This window comes from Xiphophorus hellerii, chromosome 13 (assembly GCF_003331165.1).
Source record: "Xiphophorus hellerii strain 12219 chromosome 13, Xiphophorus_hellerii-4.1, whole genome shotgun sequence".
NCBI lineage: Eukaryota > Metazoa > Chordata > Actinopteri > Cyprinodontiformes > Poeciliidae > Xiphophorus > Xiphophorus hellerii.
The window spans coordinates 19,762,511-19,781,923 of record NC_045684.1 but is presented as its reverse complement, the minus strand read 5'-3'; the positions used below and the strand labels follow the sequence as shown (position 1 = coordinate 19,781,923).

The window sequence follows — 19,413 nt, the reverse complement described above, 5'->3', positions numbered from 1 at the left end:
GTGAAATAACCATATACATAATAGTAATAGTCTGAAGTTTCAGAAATGTTTTCATCACTATCATAATACAGGGAAACAACGTAAAACCAAATGAATCATCTTTGGACTGACCTTCTTAACATAGTTCTGGATGGCTTCTGGGTCAGCAGCCTGTTGACTGGCCACGCAGACCTCCGTCTCCAGACGGTTTCTCGCCCACCTCAGCTGGCTTTTCTCTGGACTGGGAGGCGAGACATGAAAAGAAGATGGTCATATGTCATTTAGCTCAGGTCAAATACTGTCTTATTGACCCAAAAATGTCAAGATGCACCAGACCAAAAAGTGCCTTAGCGTCATTTTCCTCTCTTCCTTTAGTAGTTACTGCACATCACCGGTACCATTACACTCATAGGGGCGTGGGGGGGCTATAGAGATTCTGGGAGGCGTGCTCATGTTCACCAGCACTTGTTGACCCAGAATGATCACAGCAGAAATGTAATGTCAAATCTGATGGAAGGGGGATTTTCCATTTAAGGGGAGCATCCATTTACCACAGGGACAAAAACCTTATTAGACAGAAAAAAAAGAACCAAATTTCCTTTTGCTCCCACTGCAAGGCACCATCATGAAAGGCGCATTCAGATACGCCTCTTCAGATTTGGATTGAGGTCAGTGGGAAGGCCGTAGTAATATCTTGTGCTCTGAGGCGTGAGTGACATTCTCAGCTAGATTTGAAACAGTAGAGCTAGCTTTTTTTTTCTCTCTCTCTCTCTTTCATTTTTATGGTTTTGATGAAAGGGATGGTGATGACGGGAAGATAAAAGGCAGCGTAAAGGGGACAAAGAGGGGTGATCAGGACAAAAGAGGGGGAAAAAAAGGTGTGTGTGTGTTTGTGTATGGGATGGTCGCTAAAAGGAAACAGATGAAAGGATGGAGAGATGGACTCTCTTTCAGTGCGCCGTTCCCCTCTGGCAAGCTCTGGTGATGCAATCAGCCGTCTCCACGGTGACAGGTGCCAGGAAGCAGCAGGACAGCTTGGCAGGAGGGGCATCAGAGGAGCAGCCTGGCACCTATCTGTGTGCTGAGTGTTTGAGTGTGCATACAACTTAAATTAACATAATTTACAGTAATGTCCAAAGCTGTTAACCAAGCACATTAGATCCTTTGATTGTAAAAGGAAAATCACACAAACAACATAAAATCGAAGTATAAAACCCCATTTTGATCACCAGGGATGCCTTCTTTTTTTACAAATTTTATTACAATGGCATCTGTCATGCCTGGAATGATGTTCATAAGTTCTTTAAGTAAGTTTTGAAAACACCAGGAAGTTGTTTTAGTAAATCCACTCATCGATCCATCTTCTATACCTACTTGTTTTTGGAAGGGGTCTTAGTAAATGCAGAAGGGAAAAGGTCAACACGTTTAAGGAATATCAAACATAAAAGCTTTGTTAAAACATAATACAGACAATTAGAAGAGTTTGCATGCGAGGAAATCAATGCAAGTAATCTAGACGTCATAGTTTTGGAATCATCACAAATAAAGTTAAGACATTAAAATGATGTAAAATTCCACTGTAATAAAGCCCAGTAGCATAATAGAGATACCTAAAGCAAGAAGTCAAAATAAGTTCCCAAATTAGATTCAAAGACATCAATAAAATGAGTCTGACTGATCTGGAGTGCCAACGTGCTCCAAAGTTTTGTACCTGTAGCAGCAACTCCTCTGTCATCCCGACTTGAATTGTGTTTTAGAATGATCAAGAGCATCCGATCCACTGATCTGAGAGAACAAGAAGGGATGCATATATGCTAAATTTCTGGGCACAACCTTTAAGAGACATAAAAAACATGTAAAAAAGGACTTCAATATGAATTTTAAAATTAAATCCCAGGAAGGCTAGCATACCAACTAGGGAACACACAATCCTAGTTGTGTGTTCTCCTCCGTTTGTAGCAGGTTGAAATGCTGAAGTGTTACTATAGGTTGATTCAGTACAACTAGGTTTGTACTGAATCTGCCAAAACAAACTGGCTGATTCCCTGCAAGACTTGCATGCATTGCAGTAATCCAGACTTCTCCTACTTTCTTCAGGTTTTACAAGAAATCTGAGACAGCATTTATCCATTTATTGTGATTCAATCAACTCTAAAGCTGCTTCAACAAACATGTGGTTTGTTGAAGCAGCTTCAGATTCAGGGTTAACATTCAGTCTTTACTTCAGCGCCTCCCATCATGTTCTGGGGTTATTTTCCCAAGAACATGATACTACCACCACCATGCTTTACTCTGGTTATGGTGTTCTATCAGGTACTGTGCAGTGCTAGTTTTGCAACATTCAGAATTGTGGTCTAAAATGTCAAGTTTAGTTTCATCTGATTGTAGCCTCCTTCCATAAGGTTTTGAGGGATTTTAGCCAAGATAGGATTTTTTTTTCTTTGGAAGAAAAAGCTTCTATTAATCAGTTCAGACCTATGGGAAACAAAGGAGTGTGTTGTCACATGTACAATACAGCCAATACCATCGAGAAATTCCCACATCTCCTTCATCATTAGAAGCCTCCCTGAACAATTTATTAATTGGTCACATTGTCTAATTTTTTCCCCAATCAGACATTTTAACTGTAGACTCTTTTTTTTGTTAGAATCAGCTGTATCCCTGGGTTTCCTTCTATATTCATCTAGTATCATTTCCCAGCCAATCCCCTCTGTTATCTCTAGCTCCTTCATTTCCCCACAGCTGCAGTCAGTTAATCAGACTCACCTGTTTTGCAGCAAGCAATCAACCTTGTGCCCTAGAGTTTTTCTATAAAATTCCAAGTGAGTTTGTGTTCCACCTGCGATTCCTCGTCTATTTTTCTCAGTCTTTTCATTATTGAATTCACTATAATCAGAACCCTTACTCCATCTCGCCACCACAAGAGCCGTTCTTGACACCTGCAGACCCCAACTTCCTGTGCAGATCTTTCTGCCTCTATGCACTTTTTTAAAATCTAGGCTAGATTAATTCTTAGGGAAAAAAAAACTTGAGTTGAATACATCCCAAAAATCAAACTGCTGATATACAAAAACTGTAGAAGAAATATTCAAGATTATGGATGTACTCAAAGGGCCGGTTATGGAGGAATGGTTTGATAAAACCTGTTAAACCATCAAAATATGACGCAGTCAATGAGTACTTCATAACAGAGATGTGCACAGATAGACACTAGATGGTGAGCTCCTGCCCTTTCAAGTGCCACACAAGATGCCCCTTTTTTTAATACTTGAGCACCTGCCCCGCAATTTTTTCTGCACACCACTGCTTCTTAAAAGTAAATAATATTAAATATCTTTTCACACTGAGGTAATTTGGTAGTATGCAAATGAAAACTATTCTAATTTGATTGATATAATACTTGCGCATACAACTGCTATCTTAAAGGTCGTATTCTAGGTTTAAGAGGACCACAATAAAAGTTATGGCAGGCCGGATTTGGCCCCCGGGCCTTTAGTTTGACACATGTGCTATATAGTGTAGCTATCAGTTGTGCACGACACAAAAAAAGTGAAAGAATTGGGATAGGGAGCTAAACCCAGCCGCTTTAAGAGGCTGAATCACCCACGATTAATTTTACATTAACAAAAGAAGGTGAGGAGGCTTGTGATAATGAGTCTCTGTTGGCTCTCGTGTCAAAACAATGAAGTCGCACCAGCAGGCACCCTCTAATTGTTAGCTAAATCTGGCTGCAAGCTAATCATCTCATTTATCTTAATCAGCCCACAGTGGTGATATTTACAGTTCAAACCACTTTCTTAAGCAGAGGTGGTAATGATGCTGGGGGGGAAAAACCCCAAACAAAACAGAGATGCGTTTGATCTTCTCACCTTTGAGTCTCTCGGACCAACACGGCCCGGTGGAGCTGGCGCTGGATGTGAGCATGGCGAGGGCCGCAGGGGTGGACGAAGGGGTGGACTGCCACCAGGACAAAGCCCTGAGCGTACAGTTCCCTGACCTGAACTGGCAGCTCTCTGACCGATGACAGGCAGAGCACAGACGACACCGACACCTCTGTAGGGAGAATGGGTCGAAGGAGGAGAGTTTGGGGGTTGGAGGGTGGGGAACAACAGGGTTAGACAAGTAGGGTTAATGGGAAATATGCATGGTCAAAACAATTATGGTGACACTTACAAAAGATGAGGCAAAAAAGCTGGAACAGAGAATAGGAGGAGGGAAGAACGGGGAAAAAAAGGGCCAAAAGGCATAAAGGAACAAAGAGAGAGCACGTTTCATTATGATAATTCCCACTGAACAACAACACATGGCATCTTCACGCTAAATCTGAAACCAATTACACCAGAGCTATGAGCCTGTGTCCTCACTGTCACCGGCAGTCTGGCTTTTGGAAAACACAGGCTTGCAGAGATTCATCTGAACATTTGCCCATCCATATTAATGCAGAGCGGGGTTTAATACGTTCATGCCGACACGAACAGACACCATCCTACAGAAAGGCCGGGAGACAATGCTATCACCCTGCTTGTTTGTTTACGTGTGTGGTATCAGCAAGCAATTGTGAGTGCAGACCTGGTCCCTTATTACCAGACATAATGGAAGGAAAACCTGTTCAGCTTAGTGGAAATGGTTAGGGGGAAGCTTATCGTATGGAAACAAACCGTCGCAGCAAATTCGCCGACAACGGTGAGAGGGTCCCTCCTGAGGTCAGAGCATTGTGATGATTAAGGCTTTTTGTACAGTAGCAAGCTTTAAACGGAGCACGTCAGATGCTCGGAAATTTGTTGGCATCTCTTGTAAAGATGTGTTGAAAGCCTTCAAATTAATTCCTCTTTTGTCGCAGAAGTGTAATCTCACATAGGCATTAAGATTAAAATTAGTCCGTTATTTAAAATTTTATTCAGTGAGGAAGAGTTCTAATTTTTAGAAATGTTTATTTTTAACAAAATCTGCGCTGGCACACTTGCCGCACAGACTTTCTACTGGATTCCATATGTTGGTTTTGTTTGTAATAAATAATTTCTGTGTTCATTTCTGCCTGAAAGCAGGTGTTTCAAAAAGTTTACAATGCCATGCAGGCCTCACAAATCCGCCACTGTCCATGACAGTGGCCATTAAGAGCTTTTCCACTAATTCTTGATTTGTTTTATTCCAAATGCAACTGGCTCAGTTAAAGTCCCCCTAATGTGCAGTAAATGCAACATGTTGACTTCTGTGATGATAGGACGGAAAAGGCTTTTTTGACAACCAGTTGCCATTTAAGGAAAGGAAAAAAATAATCGCAAAAGTCTTCAAATTTACCAAATTTATTTAAAATAATGAATCTACACCAGGCTCTTGGCTATGGCGCTCCAGCATTCTCTGCTTGTAAAGACTTAAACTGCACACATGCAGAGCTTTTATTTCAGTCCTAATACTGGAAGTTCTTCCAACAACACAATCCAACAATGATGGGCATTAAAAACACAGCAGCAAAGTTAACAATTAGCCAAAACATTTGTAAACACAAGACTATTAGTAAAACTGAAGAAATGTTCACATACAGTATTTATGTGTAGTCTTATTCTTAGCTCTGGAAACAAAAAAAGTACCTTACTGTACTCATTAAACAGAAGACTTTAGCAAATTTGTGTTTTCAGATGAAGGAAGTAGGGAAATCCTGCTAACCACTAGCTAGCCTAGACAACTTAAGTGAGATGTTTACTTCTTGTAGCTTTTCCATCAGTTTGAGGAAGGTTTGTCCCCTTTCCACACTTTCAGCCATGATCCATCAGTATTTTGATATAAGAGCTAAGCTTTAACTAAGCTAGGAGATACCATTTTACAGCTTTTCAGTTAATAGCATATTAGCCGGAGTGTGCCCACTGCCGTTTTTCTGCTATTAGCATGCTTCTCTTAACTCAGATTAACTTTATTTTGGTAAGTTTACATTACAAAAAAACAAAACAGTATTTTAGAACACAATAATTTACCAAAAAAGGAATAGTCTGAAGCCATTGATGAAAGATACAGTAACTACAGCTATATGTACAGTACAGGCCAAAAGTTTGGACACATCTTCTAATTCAATGGGTTTTCTTTATTTTCATGACTATTTATAAGGCAAGAAATCCCACTTATTAACCTGACAGGGCTCAGCTATGAAGTGAAAACCATTTCAGGTGACTACCTCTTGAAGCTCATCAAGAAAATGCAGAGTGTGTGCAAAGCAGTAATCACAGCAAAAGGTTGCTACTTTGAAGAAACTAGAATATAAGGGGTATTTTCAGTTGTTATACACTTTTTTGTTTAGTGCATATTTCCACATGTGTTATTCATAGTTTTGATGCCTTCAGTGTGAATCTACAATGTCAATAGTCATGAAAATACAGGAGACTCATTGAATTAAAAGGTGTGTCCAAACTTTTGGTCTGTACTGTATATACTAAAGTTTTACTCTTCTTGAAGTACTTTGCTGAACAGTAGTCCGACGTTTCATATTGACCAATACAATAATTTGATCGGCTTTTTAAATACATGACAAGAAGTGCTGAAATAAAAGGAGCCTTTTTAAACCACACCTGGTAAAAAATACTGAAGATTGCAAACTGGGAAACGGTTCACCGGGTTGGAATATTTGTGTTAAGCTGCAAAATAAGTAAATAAATAAAATACTGCTCAGAATGCAAGAGATAGGTGGCAAAAAAAATTCCTCTAGTGGATCATTCAGAAAACCATTAGCTCTGCTGCTGGCACACAGACCAGAAAGAGGGCAAACACAGAACCATAGGGGAAGACTTTGGGGTATAGCTTGGCTCTGATCACCCACTGTAATGACCAGGAAGGTGTATGTGTGTGTATGATGATGACAATGTCTTTTTTTCCCCCTTTCCTCCCATGACCATGATTAGAGGTTGTCAGCCATGTTTTCACTAGACCTGATGTGTAATTTTACTCTGTAAGATAGCTTGGACTTGACAACCACACCGTCACAAACACGAACACACACACACGTATTAATCTCATATGAACGATGAACGCAAAACCAGAACACACACACAAATGCACGTCCATTTGCAAACCCAACCCACTCACATCCCCGCTGATAAGACAAACAAATCAAGTGGCGTGTCTATTAGAGCGGGCTAATCAACAAGGCCTGCGTGTTGTGTCGCAACTCGCACAAGAACATTACAGATAATTTGTGTCTATAACATTGCACGCAATGATTCCGGCATACGTTGCCGTGTGCCTGGCACTTAATGAGCCGGACTAGTTAAATATGGAAATTAAGGGAGATTCAAAGGAAATAAGGAAAAGCGAAATCCTGATGCATCTGAAGAAGCCGCTGAAAGCTTTTCTTTATGACATTAGGGAGCGAGAGAAAAGCGTGCCCATCTCTAAGGAGCCCATCAACAAACAGGGCGATTAGCGCGAGAGACATATAGGCACCCTTATGACAAAATTTAATCGGTGGAGTGATTTATGACCCTAATCATTAATTGCTTTTAATTTCTGGTGACCGGATGTGCCCCCCCTAAAATAAACATTCCTTCAACATCTGTTAATCCCATCTTTGTGACACTTTGTTTTTGTTTTTGTTTCTGACCTCTGAGTTTTAAGAGTAAAACAATTAAAGTATGAAAAACAATAAGACAATAAGTGTTATTTAATCAAGAATAATATATATATAGCATATACTATACCAAGAGAAGTTTAAATAGATTCGGATGTTGTATTTACCTCTGGTTTTAAACAGAAGGTCGTCCTGATACACAGTGTGAAGGGGGGAGAGGACTGACCCCACCACAGGATGATTCTCATGACCTCTGGGGAAAGGTCGATGGCAGTGGTGCTCAGTGTACCTGTGCGTATGCGTGTGGGCGTGCGTGTGGACGTGTGCGTGTGTGTGTGACCACGTGTGATGGATTTAAAGTACAACACAATTAAAGTATGAAAAACAATAAGTGATAATCAGACTGTTAGACTTTATTTAACTCCATAATAGTGTCCAGTAATAGCGGATTAAGCTCCATCTTGGTAGAATTATATTTCTACATTTCCAGTTATTTATTATCATCTGTGATAAAGTGATGCCAACACCATGGATTCAACAGTGAGGAGTTTGTTCTAGTCATCTTAAAGATGGAAAGAGTCAATGTTGTGCTGATTCTGAGTAGCTGAATGATTAACTGAATGACTTTTTATTCATTTCAGAGCTCAATCAGTGAGGTTATTTATTTTGTGGTGGCCCTGGTATAAAAAAGAAAGAAGCAAAGGAAGAAGGCAGCAAATGTTCATGTTGGTTCCACAGGCTTCCCCAGAAAATATGGATAAAACCAGTCATTACAGGGTAAAAGTAATTTGAAGAGGGAGAAGCGTATAAACAACTCAAGTCAATGACATGATGCATTCTGCATTTTTCTTTTACCGACTTAAATAATACATTTAAATTGCTGCACTGTTTGATAAGTAAAACGCAGAATCTTGCACGCGTGACGTCACAAAGCAAATGCAATTTTAGAAGCTTGGTTGCTATGGTGACAGTTACCAAGATAAAAAAATCCAATGATCGTTCCATATCGTGATATGGTACGGAGCCCTCTAGGGGACATGGGGAATTTTTTTTCTTTTGCGTTCCCTCGCAATACTTTTGCGTTACCTCGCAAAACTTTTGCGTTCCCTCGCAATACTGTACTGGTCAGTTATGCAGCATAATTGAATACTGCAAGCCTTTCTTACGGTGGGCGCCGTACTTTATGCTTTAATATAAGGTTATGTGAGGTATTTCCATGAATGTTAGTATCTTTTTGTGAAATATCTGAAGTTTTATATCTTTCTTTAGGATAGAAATTGGCACCACAAATCTACGATATAAACAGAAACTTTCAGTAAGTAGGAAAGAAATAAAAAAACATCCTAATTTGGACTATTTCTGAGTTATTATCGCGGGTAATAAATCATCTGACAGTTTTGATTGTGTCTCTGTTGTGTTCGTAGTCTGAATGGTTTAAAGAGCTGCTTTCAGTGCAGCTCCATCTTAGCCTTAACAGACATAAACATGCAGGAAAAAATAAATCGATTTTCAATCAGTGTTTTGCACCAAACAGTTTTTATTATTAACAAGTTTTTATTATTAAAAACACAACAAACTAATGATGGTAAAGGACCGCACTGGGTTAACTCGGGGAATCTCATCTGTCCGTGTATCAATCAACTCCAAACCACTTCTTTCTTTGTTCTGTCACAATTATCGATTTATTCCATTTTGATGATCAGGCTCCAAACTTTGCAAGGACTGACCGCCCCGCTCACCGCTTCCTCATACACACAAAGCCAGTATCCTTCCCATTCATACCTGGTGACGTCACTCCCAAGTTGACACACCTAAGTGTCAAAGCCGCTTGCTCCTGTCATATCAATAATTACTTATTTCATTCATATGGCTCTTACAGAGCCTCAGTGAAAACTTGTTTATTATTATTAACTGTTTGGTGCAAAAAACAAATTGAAAATCGATTTTTTTCCTGCATGTTTATGTCTGGAGATGGAGCTGCACTGAAAGCAGCTCTTTAAACCATTCAGACTACTAACACAATAGAGACACAATCGAAACTGTCAGATGACTTCTTACCCGCGATAATAACTCAGAAATAGTCCAAATTAGGATGTTTTTTTATTTCTTTCCTACTTACGGAAAGTTTCTGTTTATATCGTAGGTTTGTGGCGCCTTTCTATCCTAAAGAAAGATATAAAACTTCAGATATTTCACAAAAAGATACTAACATTCATGGAAATACCTCACATAACCTTATATTAAAGCATAAAGTACGGCGCCCACCGTAAGAAAGGCTTGCAGTGTTCAATTATGCTGCATAACTGACCAGTACAGTATTGCGAGGGAACGCAAAAGTTTTGCGAGGTAACGCAAAAGTTTTGCGAGGGAACGCAAAAGTATTGCGAGGTAACGCAAAAGAAAAAAAATTCCCCATGTCCCCTAGAGGGCTCCGTAATATGGAACGATCATTGGATTTTTTTATTTATTTTTTTCAGCATTGGATATCTCTAGATAAGAGTTTGAGTACAGAGTCATGATTCGCATAACGTTTGCATGTGTATTTTTAAAAATAAAAATAAATAACAAAAAAGCAACATACATGCAACATTTAAAACAAAGACAAAAACATCAACAGCTATTTACATTACATTATGAGTCTGAATACATACGATGATGATGTAAAACGTTCAACATTTAAAACAGAAACAAACACAAGAAGCTATTTATATTACAGTTAAGAGGCTGAATCCCAAGACAAAAAAAATACAAAACTGTCCTTTCCTTTTATGTTGTTGTTTGTTTTTAAGCCTTTTCTTATTAAATAAAAGAGTACAATAAAAATGAAACACTAACTTAGAACTTGCAACATTTAAAACAAACTGACACTGTATGGCAGGGGTCTCAAACTCCAGTCCTCGAAGGCTGCTGTCCTGCAGTTTTTAGATGTGCCACAGGTACAAAACACTGGAATGAAATGGCTTAATTACCTCCTCCTTGTGTTGATCAGTTCTTCAGAGCCTTAATGACCTAATTATTCTATTCAGGTGTGGTGCAGCAGAGGCACATCTAAAAGTTGCAGGACAGCGGCCCTCGAGGACTGGAGTTTGAGACCCCTGCTGTATGATGTGTTTCAGGCCACTTCATGTATCTGAAGGGAGTGAATGTGTCTGTAGCCCCTTTTGCACTGCACAGCCAGACCCGGGCTGGCCCTGGTCAGACCGGGTCAGCAGGGCTGATCATTTTTGCATTAGCACTTCCAGCCCGGTACCACCCGGCTCCCTGGAACCACAAGAGCTGCGGTTCCAATCGGGCCGACCAGACCGGGCCGGTTTGGAGTTAGCTGTTGATTGGTTCATTGGCTGCCGGGGCGGGACAAAGATCCGATCTCTGGATCAGAGGAGCACTAGGCTTTCTCGATGGCCGTCATTTCAATGTGCTGCATCAATAAATTCTCGTCATAATCTATTCTCTCCATACACTGGAATTACAATCGCCAGCAGGCAAGGTGGGTGAAGTGGGAAAACAAACGGCAAAGGGTGGACAGACCGGGAATCGACCGCCGCCGCAGTGATTCCCAACCGTAGTCCTCCAGTACCCATGCCCTACATGCTTTAGGTGTCTCCTTCTCCTGACTCAGGTGAATGGCTGATTGACAGACTTTTGCAGTATTTGGTGGCTGCAGAGGAGGTCATGCAATCATTTGAATCAGGTGTGGTGAAACAGAAAAACATGAGTTATTTTTACATGAATTAAAGTATTAATAATCTAACAACAAGGTTGTTAATCACATAACTTTAAAAAGGTTGGGCTTTGATGTGATGGTGTTTCTTTTTCAAATCTTTGTTCTTCCGGGATCTATATTTTGCTTCCTTCTGCAAAGCCTCTACGATCTCTATGGCCTCCATCTCATAGTTCTCTGCCTTGATCCTTAGGGTTTTTTCCTTTTCCAGCAAGAGGGTGAGTTCCTGGATGTCTTTGAGCAGAGATCTCTGTTTCTGGTCGTCTGCCTGAAGCTTGTTGGTAAAAAGTACGGTCTCAGCCGAGAGCGTCTCTGTCAGCTTGCAGGCTTTCTCGAAACCCTGGTAAAGTTCATCACTTGCCTTCTCCAATTCCAACTTACCTCTTTCTGCCTCTTCTCTCAGAGCCCTTTCTTTCTGGAGTTCTTTGTCCGTTTCCTCCCGAAGAAACTCTACAGTTTTCAAGAGAGCAGCATTTTCAGTCTCTCCTTGGACCCTTAGTGCTTTCTCCTCTTGGAGCATTTTCTCTACATTTTGGAGTTTGAGTTCAAATTTATCCCGATCATCCAAAGTGATCTCAGTTGGAGCCTCCTTGGACGTCTTCTCCATGTCCTCAAGCTTTTTAAATAGTTGTTCTGCAATTTCCACAACTTCCTGTTTATCTGCCTCAATTTGGGCTTTAAGTTCTTGTTCCGTTTTCAGTTGCTGATCCAATATTTCTATGAAATTCTCTGCCTGCATCCTCAGTGCTTTTTCCTCATGGATGGTTTTCTCCAGCTGTTGGATTTCCAGTTGAATCTTGTCCCTTTCAGCTGAAGTGATCTCAGTGGGACCCTCTTTGGACTTGTTCTCCACGTCCTCAAGATTCAGTTGCTCTGCTATCTCCACAGCTTCCTGTTTGTTTTCATTCTCCATCTTCTCCTTAAGCTCCTGAATTTCAAGAAGCAAAGCCTGCTTCTCCTTTCTCTCCTCTGAGACAAGGTCTTCATAGTCGCGTCTGGTGTTGAATTTCTCCATTGTAATGGCCGCAACATCTTGGTGCAGTCCCTTGATCTCCTGCTGAAAGATGTCAAACAGCTCATTGTTAAGGTGATAGACTAGTGGTTTCGGCCGTTCTTTGATTGTTTCCTGCCGAAGGATCTCTACAGTTTTCAAGAGAGCAGCATTTTTACTCTCTTCTTGGACCCTTAGTCTTTTTTCCTCTTGGAGCATTTTCTCCAGCTGTTGGAGTTCCAGTTCAAATTTGTTCTCAAATGGAGCCTCCTTGGATGTTTTCGCCATGTCCTCAAGCTTTTTAATTAGTTCCTCTGCAATCTCCACTGCTTCCTGTTTGTCTGCCTCAGTTTGGGCTCTACGTTCTTGTTCAGTTTTCAGTTCTTGGTCCAATATTTCCAAGAAATTCTCTGCCTGGACCCTTAGTGCTTTTTCCTCTTGGATGTTTTTCTCCAGCTGTTGGAGCTCCAGTTGATTCTTGTGGCAAGAGAATTGTAGGGGAATCTTAATGGCTTCCCTTTTCGCTGAATCCCTTTCTGCACCAAGATTTGTTTCATTCTTCAGCTTTTCCTGGAGCTCCTTCACCTCTTTCTGAGCCACAGCGAGATCAATTTCATGCTCAATGGTGAGCATCTCAATTTCCTGATGATGTTTCTTTTGCATCTCCTTTATCTCTTGTTGAAGTTCCTGTATTGTGGGGCAGCACGTTGTCTCATCTCTGCCCACCAGGCCTTGGTTCTTGGAGTCAGCTTTCTCCAGCTTCTCCTTAAGCTCCTGAATTTCCAGAAGCAAGGCCTGCTTCTCCTCCCTCTCCTCTGAGACAAGGTCTTCATAGTAGCGTTCTGTGTCTACTTTCTCCATCGTAATGGCCGCAACATCTTGATGCAGCTCCTTGATCTCCTGCTGAAAGATGTCAAACAGCTCGTTGTTGAGATGATAGGCCATTGGTTTCTGCATTCTGGTTTATTCAAACAGGTTTTGCTCAAAACAATGTTTTCCGCACAATCCGCTCAATCCGCACAATTCGCACAAGCCGCACAGTGAAAAGTGGGTAAAGTTCTATGGAACTGTGTGTCTTTATAAGATACAATTCTTGTGTATGATGCATGAAAAGGTCTGTGATGTCATCATTGATATTACTATGGCAATAGTTCTCTTGTGGGCTTGTAAGCTTTCTCGGAATCTTATTGGCTGAATTTATTACAATACAAATATATGCTTTATTTATCGTAAGGGAAATTGGTATGATATATATATATATGATAGTTGTCTGTAATTTGGACATGGTGAAATACAAACAGCATCTGTTTTATGAAGTGCATAAAACAAATGCTCAGAGTAACCTCACCTAGGCCTGTTAAGTCCCTGTCAGATATTCTTCAGAAATAAATTTACAGATGAGGAACTTTTACTGACATGTATCACACGAGCAAGTGTTACAGAAAAAAAATCTACAAGTTTCAAATGTATTTAAACCAACCTTTACTATTTTGGAGAAAGCATGAAGCAGTGGGAAGATCAGTGTCGATTCAACAGCAAGAAAAAAAACTGAACGAAAGCATTCACAATGATGCGAGGACAAATTCTGGAAAGGGAGAAATGTTAGAGGTTGTCTTTCACTTTAACTGCGGAAAAATAAAAGTTAAATTTGAGTAGCCTCGAGTAGGCCTGTTTACTGTCTGTCACATTTTCTTAAGAAGTACATGTACAAATGAGGAACATTTACTGAAATGTATCACACTAGCAAGTGTTACAGTAAAAAAAATCTATAAGAGTTTAAAATTTAAGTGACAGTTTTTGGAACGGATGAAGGAAATCACAAACTCATAGTCAGCACTGACTAATCGTGCTGCCATAAATAATGCAGTAAATCAGTTAAGCTGTAGGTTTTCTTTAGAGGTATGTGTTTACTCTTACACAGGGATGCACAAACGGCTTGGTGACCAAAACCTTAGGGAATTACAAGATTCTAAATCTAAACTTCTCTAGGAAATGTAACAAACTGTATATTATTCTTGATACTGATTATCACTTATTGTTTTTCATACTTCAATTGTGTTGTACTTTAAATCCCTCACATGTGGTCACATATGCACCCCCCCCACACACACACGCTTACACACAGGTACACTGAGCACCACTGCCATTGACCCTCCCCAGAGGTCATGAGAATCATCCTGTGGTGGCGTTTGAATGGTAGCTTCCAGACCTTCTTAGAGGTGGGAAGGACTTTACCAAATCAAAGTGTCACAAAGTTGGTGAGCAAATGTCATGACCATCCTGAGCTGCTGAGACGAGGCTTCCCCGTGCCAACCATCAGACCTCCGGAGACGCTCATGGAGCAGGTGCAGCAACTGTCCTGGACAAGAGTGGACCGACGAGCAAGGAAGGGCGCATTTAAAGCCGGCCGGGGGTCCAGCTACAAGGAGAAGCTGCGAGCCTTCAGGAGAACACCTGCGGCCCCCTCCGGGACCTAGCGCAGGGGTCGGCAACCAATGGCTCCGGAGCCATGTGTGGCTCTTTCATCCTTCTGTTGTGGCTCCCAGTGACTTTGGGAAATAGAATATTTTATTAAAATTAAATCATTAAAAAATTATAAATTAAAATCATTTTAAAATAAATTTCTAAATCTGAAGATTATGGTAAACTTGTAACATTAAAACAAAAGGTTTTGAACATTTTTAGCACCCAAAATATACGTCATGTCCGCCGATGTGCGACAGGCATTCCTGGCGAACCCCACATGTCTGGCAGATCGCGTTTTTTTTTATCCTTGCCTGGAAGATACATCATGAATAAATCCAAGAAAAGGAAACATTCTGAAGATGGCAGAACATTTAATGCTACGTGGACAGATCATTTTGCTTTCACCGCTGATGAAACTGGTTCACCAGTCTGCTTAATATGTGGCGAAAGACTGGCAAACAACAAGAAGTCAAATGTTGAAAGACATTTCGAGAACAAACACTCTGTCTTTGCTAAAAAATATCCCGAGGGAGAGGAGAGAAAAAAGGCCGTTTCGGAGCTGATGCGAAAGGCTGAAGCGTACTGAGCCCCCTAGGGGACATGGGGGATTTTTTTTCTTTTGCGTTACCTCGCAAAACTTTTGCATTCCCTCGCAATACTGTACTGGTCAGTTATGCAGCATAATTGAACACTGTAAGCCTTTCTTACGGTGGGCGCCATACTTTCTGCTTTAATATAAGGTTATGTAAGGTTTTTACATAAATGTTAGTAGCCTATCTTTTTGTGAAATATCTGAAGTTTTATATCTTTCTTTAGGATAGAAAGGCACCACAAACCTATGATATAAACAGAAACTTTCTGTAAGTAGGAAAGAAATAAAAACACATTATAATTTGGACTATTTCTGAGTTATTATCGCGGGTAATAAGTCATCTGACAGTTTTGATTGTGTCTCTGTTGTGTTCGTAGTCTGAATGGTTTAAAGAGCTGCTTTCAGTGCCGCTCCATCTTAGCCTTAACAGACATAAACATACAGGAAAAAATAAATCGATTTTCAATCAGTGTTTTGCACCAAACAGTTAATAATAATAAACAAGTTTTCACTGAGGCTCTGTAAGAGCCATATGAATGAAATAAGTAATTATTGATATGACGGGAGCAGGAGGCTTTGACACTTAGGTGTGTCGACGTGGGAGTGACGTCACCAGGTATGAATGGGAAGGATACTGGCTTTGTGTGTATGAGGAAGCGGGGCGGTCAGTCCTTGCAAAGTTTGGAGCCTGATCATCAAAATGGAATAAATCGATAATTGTGACAGAATAAAGAAAAGGTTTGGAGTTGATTGATACACAGACAGATGAGATTCCCCAAGTTAACCCAGTGCTGCCCTTTACCATCATTAGTTTGTCGTGTTTTTAATAATAAAAACTTGTTAATAGTAAAAACTGTTTGGTGCAAAACACTGATTGAAAATTGATTTTTTTACTGTATGTTTATGTCTGTTAATAGTGGATTATCTGGAAAGGTTTGGGCCATTTTGTTGCAGAGTCCAGTTCTGCTTTAGCTTTAATTTTTTTAAGCGACGGGCTCACATTTTCCTCAGTTAACCCTTAGATACATGGTGGAGTAGTATGGAAGCACATGATAGGAAGAGGAAAACACCACCATTCTGCTCTGCCAATGCATGGTGGCTAATAAAAAAAGTCTGAATAATCTGCTTACACCTGGTCAGAAGTGACAAAATGGAAGTGACTCAATTGAAGATGATTTCATTTGCTGGCGTAGTCAAGTTAATGCAAGAAGTTATTTAAAATCAGTGGATGTCTGCTAACTTAATGGCATTTCCTTTTGCATCTTCAATTTTAAAGAGAGTCACGGATAAGACGTAATATTTAGATTCTAAAACATGAAGTCATGGATTACCAATGAAAAGTTCCTGGACAGTCCAATCATCTCAAAAAGTAAAAGTACAAATTAGGAATTATTTTTGGTTTTTAACTACCTCCTGAGATGGATCCAAATCAATGTACTCAAATCAAAAGTGGGATTTTTTAATAAATGGGGTGCCAGGTGTTTGAGAGGACGTAAACAACAGAAACCAAGTGGAAAAACAAGCCAGCAACAAAAAGGGAAGAAGGTGTTGCGGGGAAAATGCAGAAATAGGGCTGTCTGTTTCCATCTCGACATTTGTCATCCTCCTCTACTCAGTCTCATTTGCATGGGTCTGGAGATGAGAAAATAACCTGAATAAATTAACCAGACACACCAACCACATGGACACACATCCACGCATAGATTGAGCGGAGGGGGCGGCGGGCAGCTGGGCGGTGGGTTCTGCAAGCCATCTCATTTTCAATTTGTTCTCCATCATCTGGCGTGTTCACTCAGACACACAAGCACACGAGAAGCTGGCAAGAGTGTTAGGATACTTGCACGTGAGTACACACTTTTCTGACTCCCATCTCACTTAAACAAAGTGAGAAGAAGAAGAAGAAGAAGAAGAAGAAAAACATCATTTTGGCATAAACGCTTGGAACTGAGAGAGCTTTTCATCAAGCCAGCACTTAAACGGGTGTCTGTGGAGACTTATCAAAAGCAGTGGAGTGGTAATAATAATAATAATAACAGCTGGGGATGAGGGTGGAGTTGTGGAGTTGTAGAGCTGGGGGTGGGATATGGAAGGTGGTGGTGGTGGGCGGGGGGGATAACAACGATCCTGTCACTGTAAACAGTCATTAGCTGTCATTAGCTCTGCTCGGCTGGCACTCACCCACCGACGAGACGCAGCCCGAGCTAATTCAGCCGAGACATCCAGAAAGTTATTAGGGTGTTATGCGCTGCGCTTAAGGCTGGGAAGCGACTTCATTTATACTGTCTGCCACTGTGGGATTTAAAATAAAAAATAAAAAAAAGGGAGGCTGCAATCCCTGCTCCACAATGGGAGCATGGGAATGGCTCAGGGCAGAAAAGCTGGTTTTATAGAGCCAGCTGTGGAGGCCAGGGGAAGACGGTATTAGCACAGTGTACAAACTCTGTGTGTGTTTAACCACGCTGGAGGTGGCGATGTGGTTTTGAGGCTTTAAAATGTTGGGGGAGTGTTTTATAGAGTGAGAATATATTCGAGGTGGCATTATCAGACAGACCCAAAGAGAATCTGAGCGGCTGTTCAGCTGTTGATCCCTGATATTCTATTTCGATACCCCAGCAACCGCTCTGACCACATCAGTCACACGCCTTGCTTTTTGAACCAGACTTTACAAGATGTTTCCGGAGCCATCTTCAAAGGAAATTATTAATTCCCCTTCTACTGTACAAATGTTGAGTTTTCCTAATGAAAGTGGAGGACATTATCTCTGCTGTGTGTGTATGAACCAATTTTTTTTTTTTTTTGTCCGTTTAGTCCGTACGCATGTGGAAGCAGAGTTTCCACTAAGCCTGCTAGGTGATGCAGGCAGATTTACTACTTAAAGCACCCCTCAAGGCTTATCCCTGTGCTTGCTGGAGGTTCACGTTTATTCAAATAGCCTTCTAATGACTTGCAGAGGTTTTACGAAAGGGAGTGGGCCAAAACAGTATCTATAAAATAATCAACATTCCAGCAGCCAGGAGCTTCCATGCTGGTTTGGGAATGTGGACAAACGCTACTAGTTTATAGTGATGCCAGACTTGGCAAGCCAAATGCTGACAAATGGGAATTTTCTTTTAGTAAAAGCACTAAGAACTCCCACTGCTTTCAGTCTATAAATGCATTGGCCAACCATCTGTAATTTGATGCACTCCATTTTTTTAATTTAAGAAAAATCTGATATAGACCTGGGACGTTTGCTTTCATGCATAGATGATAATCTTGTAATTTGTTCATTTTGACATATATCAAAGAACCTGCGGCATATTTGTGCTTTTATGGAGAGAAACAGTGGTTATTCTAAAATTATCTGCCTTGACTGGTGACCAGCTGGTTTGAAACTCAAATATCCAATCTTTTTCCATCAGATAACGCGCTGCACGTTATCGCCATCAGGTCAGGCCGTCAATGACTCTCTTTGGTGTGGGGGCGCAGTTACTGAGAGGAGCAGACTCGAACGTAGATATTTTCAGTGACAGTGAGGTGTTTAACACAAAATCAAGTGAGGAGAAGCAGAGATTTTCCAAGAAGTACAAAAGAAAGCCATTTTCTATGACATGTCGAGACAGGTTTGCAGTCAGATCGGGTTGTGAGAGTGAGAGAGAGCTAGGGTTCAGCAAAGTTGCTCTTTTGTTGCTTTTAAGCTTCCATCCCCTGTCATAAAGGAAAATGCAGGATTTAGGAAATGTTGGCAGCCTTTTGAAAATATGAGTTTACATATTTATGTTCACAGAGACTACAGTTTCAGAAAGCTAATGCTAGCCCTCTAGCTAACCTTCTAGCAGTAGCCTAATGCTGCTGACATGCATTATTATGTATGATACTAGAGAAAATTTTAAATGTTAACTCCATAATCAATTTCTCTCTCTCTTTTTTTTTAAAGAGACTGAATATTTCCCAAATAAACCAAAACCTTTCAGTCCCAAAAGGGAATAATTTATTAGATAAAGAAAAATAAAAATCATTGTCACAGAATAGTAATGTGCTATGCTACAACAGAATTCAGACTCATGTTCAGTATACCCCACATAGAAGTCATGGCTCACTTTCTTGAATGTTTTTTTTTAATATACATAAAA

General features: G+C 40.5%; 1 protein-coding gene across 3 annotated transcripts in view; it reads right to left on the bottom strand.

Moving 5' to 3' along the window:
- rftn1a (raftlin, lipid raft linker 1a) overlaps positions 1–19,413 on the bottom strand; it is a 53,470-nt gene that overhangs the window by 11,970 nt on the left and 22,087 nt on the right. For all 3 annotated transcript variants that reach the window (XM_032581282.1, XM_032581280.1, XM_032581281.1), the window contains exons 3-4: positions 3,849–4,032; positions 112–220 (exon numbers count right to left, since the gene is read on the bottom strand). In XM_032581282.1, the coding sequence (XP_032437173.1) occupies positions 112–220; positions 3,849–4,032 (293 nt within the window). The remainder of the gene's footprint in view (positions 1–111; positions 221–3,848; positions 4,033–19,413) is intronic.